Genomic DNA, 6,053 nt, shown 5'->3' with positions numbered 1-6,053 from the left:
GCTCTAGAGGTAGAAATGAAAACTCTACTTTGCCATGGCTAGCTTCTATTCCCATGTCGGTTAGCTAGGGTTTCTTGGCTGTGTGGCGCTATTCTTCATTCCATGGCTACTATTCTCATGTCAACAAAGTCTGTAGCAGCTTCTGTTGCCTCCGCAACTGCAAATCTTATCTTCAAGTAATCTCTGTGCAATCAAGATGAGCCGGTGGATATGGGGAACCTCTAGTGTCCCAATAGTGGTTTTGTAGCCCAACGCTTTTACATGATTGGGAGACTTTCAACCCCTATGGAAGTTCAAGCGAGAGGAGATCGATACCTATTCACCTTCACCTTAGAACGTGATGTTAACCACGTCCAACACGGTGGTCCTTGGGCCTATCAACGTGCGATGATCCTACTCAATGATTACAACTGATTTTCAGATATCATGGCGGTGCCGTTGGATTTCGTATGGATCTTGGTTGAAATCATAGGTCTGCCAGTGGCGCTTTCCACCGCAGCAACGACGAGAATGGTTACAGAGACAATTGAAACAGTCCTTCAGGTTGACAACGGTGGCTTTCAGCGCAGTCGCGTGAGTTCGCATCAGCCGGTTCGTTTGGACCATCGTATTAAGGCTTCCTCTGATGATGTTCTTTTGGTGACATATAAGTATGAACAACTCCTTGGTTGTTGTCGCACCTACCCTATGATCAATTATGGGGGATAAGCTTGCCCCCGTGAGACAGTGGAAGTCCGCAAGTTGGCTGTAACTCCGACTCCGGCACCAGCGGCTCATGCTATGGTATTTAGGGCTAATACCTCTCAAACCCTAAATGAACGTTTGATGCCATCAATATCATCCCTTTTCCCCAAAGAGAAGAGATTGGTTCAAATAAGAGAAGTGTCGGCGTTCCCGTCCCTGTCCCCGTCCAAGATCGCCGACATGTGACATGAAAGAGAGGAGGAGAAAGAGTCTGACGGTCAACGTGCAAAGCATGCATTGGCGCTTGTACCACTGCCTCTGAATCCTAAAGAGATAGGATTCACTATTTCAGACAAGGGTGCCCTATGGATCAAGATGACTGGAAAGTCGTCGAAGAAGCGTGACGCCCACAAGGAAGCCTCAACAAGAAGCTGATGATGAAATGGGGGATATCTCGGATTCAATGGAATCGGGATCGGCGACATCCGCCGAAGGGAATACAGGCCTCAGAGCAAAGGTTGAGGAGGAGTAATCTCTTAGTCCGACTAGGAAATTAAGACACCTATATGTGCCCTAGCAGCTTCCTCCTACCTCTCAATTGATGAAAAGTACACCATTGGGGTTTGAGGTCTCTAATCGGGAATGGAAGTTGAGCTTTTAGGGTATGGTAGGTAATTATACTTTCTAGTTTTTCAAATCCACTTTTTTGGATGTACTTTGAGGTTGCTCTTTAAATTCTAAGATGTAGGTTTCGTATTAAGTTTTTAAACTTTGTTTGAGTGGTCATTGGACCCTCTTGCTTGACCTTTTGGTCATGATGATTTCTATCAATGAGAGTAATTCTTTTTCACCTTAAAAAAAAGAGTCTCTATAAACAAGTATTTAACTATGCACCAACTAGTAAAAAGTGCTCTAATAGATTACGTCTATATTTATTTTGATATAATGGTGCCACAAATAAAATATGACTAAACAATTATGAAATATAATTATCAAGAGGAAGATCGATAATTGAAGAGATGTAACTCAACAATAAAGAAGTAGCCATAACGATAAAATTCATCATGCAGCAACCACTTTAGTTGACAATTTAATTCTACTGGATCGGCGGATCGGAATACCAACCACTAGGTTCATATAATTAGATAAATCGTCCTTTCAAAGAAAAAAAAAATAAGGTCCTACTAAAACTGGAATATTGACCTACTTAATTAAGAAACTGAGAATAGGTATTAACTAAGTGGGTTCACCTATCTCGTTGAGTATCACAGACACTACTACAAGCAAGCATAAAAACAGAAGCAACTTGGTGCTTCTTCAACTGAGCTCAGCTACAAGTCCAGCATGGCTATAGCTAGCTCCCTCTCTCCCCTGTCATCAGATTCGGGTAGCAGGCGCGGTGGTTGGATCACCTTCCCCTTCATCACCGGTCTCTCCCAGACTCCCTCTGTCTTTTCCCTCTAAATTAACAATGTTGCTCTGATAATACAAGCACTGCATAGAGTTGTCCAAAGTCTCTACTTTGTAACAAGAAAAATCCCACTTAATTTCTACCAACAAAACTATTCTTAATCTTTTGGTGAAGATGATATTGTTTTGTATGAATATTGAGCAGGGGCGTTGGCAGGCTTGACACTCGCAGCCGGAGGATGGGCTTCAAATATTATTGTGTATCTGATTCAAGAATTCAATGTAAAGAGCATTGATGCTGCCCAGGTTTCAAACGTGATCAATGGTTCTTCCAACTTTTTTCCAGTCATCGGAGCTATCATAGCTGACTCTTTCTTTGGCTCATTCCCAGTTATCTCAGTTTCCTCATTCATTTCTTTGCTGGTAAGTAAACATATACAGTGTTAGTTAATATATTTCCGTCAATTATGTATTCTTCAATGAAGTCTTCCGATGAGCCTAAATGGCATCTTCCACTTCCGTATACAATTTGTTGGTAAATAATTAAGGTCCCTATAGTGAGACTTCTGTCGTTGTGCGTCGTTAATTGATCGATAGAAACAAAAGAGTCGTAGCTAGGATTTCATGGCATATTTTGCTGATTTGATTCATGAGGCATTTATTTATGTACGTTTTCACTTGGTTGAGCCTCGATCAGATTCTACCTACGACAGAAACTTACCTTTTAGTTTTTACAACTAGATAAGAAAAAACCTAACATAATTCAGAGTTGTCAGAAGTTGGTATTTGGCTAAGTCTGTTCTCTGGTTAGATATGATATGATGTCATCTCGACTGATCTCTTTGAATTAACTTGTCGTACCTATGTGCATCTTATGTTGCTGTGCTAAGTGTATTACAATGAGCTTTATATGTTGGCCGGCAAATTTGCAGGGGATTTCTCTTCTAGCATTAACAGCAACAGTTGGTTCACTAAAGCCTCCACCTTGCGTTATCGGATCAGATGTATGCCAACCCACCACCAAACTTCAACTTGCAATCTTGTACTCAGGTATAACTCTGGCAACGATTGGCTTGGGTGGTACACGCTTTACATTGGCAACAATCGGAGCTAATCAATTTGATAAGCCTAAGAACCAATCAACATTCTTCAACTGGTTCTTCTTCACCTTTTATTTTGCTTTAGTAGTAAGCCTTACAGTCATTGTGTACGTTGAAGACAATGTGGGATGGAAATGGGGTTTTGGCTTATGTGCCATTGCTAACCTAATTGGCTTGGCCATTTTCTTGTCTGGAACCCGATTCTACCGTTTTGATAAGCCGCAAGGCAGTCCATTCATTGGTTTGGCTCGTGTTATTGTTGCTGCTACTCGGAAACGGAATCTACATATCTCATCTGATGAAAGCAAAGATTTTTACTATGGGCATGGTGGAGGGACAGATATAGTGGCTGCAACACCGAGCAAGAGCTTCAGGTACAGACTTGTGCTTATTTCCTATATCTATTATTTTTCCTATATAAATTCATTCGTTACAAAAGATAACTTATCTGTTTTTGAACATAAACACACACTCTTGCTTTTCTAGAATTTTTGCGTAAGTCAAAAGGCATCTGAAATTCTGAATTGTTGTTTCCATTTAAGAAAGAAATGTGTTGTTCAATTACCACACTGGGGTAACTCATGTCTGGTTTTCGATTATATTGATTAGAAATGCTTTATTTGCATCATTTCCTTTGTCAATTTTATGCGTTGGCTAAAATAAAATAAATAATTCTCTATCATATAAAGTGTATAAGTATAACTAAAACTCAAGTTCTAAATTACCAATCAATCCCGCAATGGATATCCCTGCGGGAAGGTGTTGCTAAATTGATACTTCACGCAATTTCATGCATGATTACTAAAGCAAAAACATGATGGTTGGTGTGCGAGCTTGCTAGAGCGTTGTTCACTGCAGGGTACTAGTGCACTTATCTCTTGTCGAGTGGCTGAACAGGTACCCACTATAGGTCACTATGGCAAATTGGGAAGTATTGAGGGTCACGAAACAGATAACTAAGAAAAAGTTATAACCTAGCACTTTTTTCTTATTTGGGAAGTGACTTTTATGCTCTGGCTTCTGGATAGTGACTGATCAGGACCTAGCAGAAGAATATGGGATAGATATGGAAAATTTTACTATATAAATTTACATACCATATAAACTAAGTATGTGATTATCATTGCTTGAAAATACAGTAAAATAACAATTTTATCCCCTAAAAATGCTTTTTGTATGCCCTTGTATTGAATTGAGTGGACCACTTTTTGAGTTTGTATACCATACACGTCTGTATAGTAGACAAACCCAGATAGATATATCACGCTTAAACTGAGTGCAATCCATATATAGAATAATGCACAAAAAGTGAATAATTGAAGCTAGCTTGCTAAAAACAAAGTTACGTACTTTGTAGTATTTGAAGTATCAAATTAAATACAGTGCCCTCTTTTTTGCAGGTTCCTTAACCGAGCAGCGCAGAAAATAGAAGGAGACACAAAACCAGAGGGTTCAATTCTGAAACCATGGAGACTATGCACAGTTCAACAAGTAGAAGATTTCAAGACCCTTATGAGAATTTTGCCGTTGTGGTCAAGTAGCATATTCTTAGGTACCCCAATAGCAGTACAATCCAGCTTGACTATACTGCAGGCTCTCACCATGGACCGTCACCTTGGTCCTCATTTCAAAATACCAGCCGGGTCTATTTTAGTTGTTTCACTGATCTCTACCGCCCTTTTTCTCGCCGTAATTGATAGGTTCTTATGTCCCTTATGGCAGAGGTTGATCGGTCGGTTTCCGACGCCCTTTCAACGTATAGGGTTAGGTCATGTACTAAACATCCTCGGCATGGCTGTTTCAGCATTGGTGGAGTCCAAAAGGCTAAAAATCACCAAAGACCACCAACTCCAGGACCAGCCCGGTGCTGTCACCCCAATGCTGGCCTTGTGGCTTTTCCCTCAGTTGGTTTTGGTAGGAGTTGGAGAGGCATTTCATTTTCCAGGACAAGTTGCATTGTATTATCAAGAATTTCCGGTGTCTCTGCGAAGCACATCGACGGCGATGATTTCGTTGATCATTGGGATATCGTTTTATCTAAGCACCGGTATAATCGATTTTGTTCGGAGGATTACAAGTTGGCTACCAGACAATATAAACAAGGGGAAGCTAGAGAATGTGTATTGGATGTTAGTTGTGGTCGGGGTGGTGAACTTCGGTTATTATTTAGTGTGTGCAATCTTGTACAAGTATCAAAACGTAAGTGATGCGGACAGCTCTGATGATAAGTGATATAGGTGATGGTTGATAATTAAAGCCATCATCGCCGATGTAGGATCGGTTTAATGACGTTGTGTTTTCTACCATTACTGTATCTGTAAGTCTTGAGCTGAGTAATAGGACAATGATTAAGCTGTCGCGAGCAAGAACTATATATATGTATGTTGACATCCCTGAAGTTATATAGAACTTCTTATGCCCTAGCCTGTACCATACTTTAGGGCTAATTATTTGACCTAGTCACACGTCTGCTAGGGTTCTCGTAGAATTTTCTTCTTCGACAAAACCTTTCCATGAATTATTTGGCCAAATTCATGGTTAAAGCTTTGCACCCTTGCAAAGTCGGCTCGTGACACATGGGATCACCACGCCCTTCGGGCCGCTTATGTACCTCACATGCCGTCAATTTGCCTTCGTCTGCGCCAAGATCCCAATGGATCGAAACCCTGCCCTAGAACTCAAATCGGGTGCGCAGTACCACAACCACACGACCTCCAAACCACAGTCTGTCCCTCACCAGTTCTCGTGCCAGCCATTTCCATTGATCGAGATTCATGCAACAAAATCTCTTCTAGCTAGCCCTAATCCCCCAATCACCTACACTACCATCCCGTGCAGCCGCATTCGATGCAAGATGGT

The 6,053-nt window shown here is 41.1% G+C and overlaps 1 protein-coding gene across 1 annotated transcript; it reads left to right on the top strand.

Moving 5' to 3' along the window:
- Positions 1-1,958: 1,958 nt before the first annotated feature.
- Positions 1,959-5,628, top strand: LOC101306023 (nitrate excretion transporter 1-like). Its single transcript, XM_004294636.1, has 4 exons — positions 1,959-2,113; positions 2,300-2,517; positions 3,027-3,568; positions 4,595-5,628. The coding sequence occupies exons 1-4, from the start codon at positions 2,029-2,031 to the stop codon at positions 5,424-5,426; spliced, it is 1,677 nt and encodes a 558-aa protein (XP_004294684.1). The 5' UTR covers positions 1,959-2,028; the 3' UTR covers positions 5,427-5,628.
- Positions 5,629-6,053: the final 425 nt, after the last annotated feature.

Source organism: Fragaria vesca, linkage group LG3 (genome assembly GCF_000184155.1).
Source record: "Fragaria vesca subsp. vesca linkage group LG3, FraVesHawaii_1.0, whole genome shotgun sequence".
NCBI lineage: Eukaryota > Viridiplantae > Streptophyta > Magnoliopsida > Rosales > Rosaceae > Fragaria > Fragaria vesca.
Note: the sequence above shows the minus strand (reverse complement) of the source record. Positions and strands in the feature narration are given on the sequence as shown.

Excerpts from the sequence above, each read along its gene's own strand:
- LOC101306023 (XM_004294636.1), top strand. The coding sequence starts at position 2,029 with ATGGCTATAGCTAGCTCCCTCTCTCCCCTGTCATCAGATTCGGGTAGC. Across the intron at positions 2,114-2,299 it reads CACCTTCCCCTTCATCACCG|GGGCGTTGGCAGGCTTGACA; the intron begins GTCTCTCCCAGA and ends AATATTGAGCAG. Across the intron at positions 3,569-4,594 it reads ACACCGAGCAAGAGCTTCAG|GTTCCTTAACCGAGCAGCGC; the intron begins GTACAGACTTGT and ends TCTTTTTTGCAG.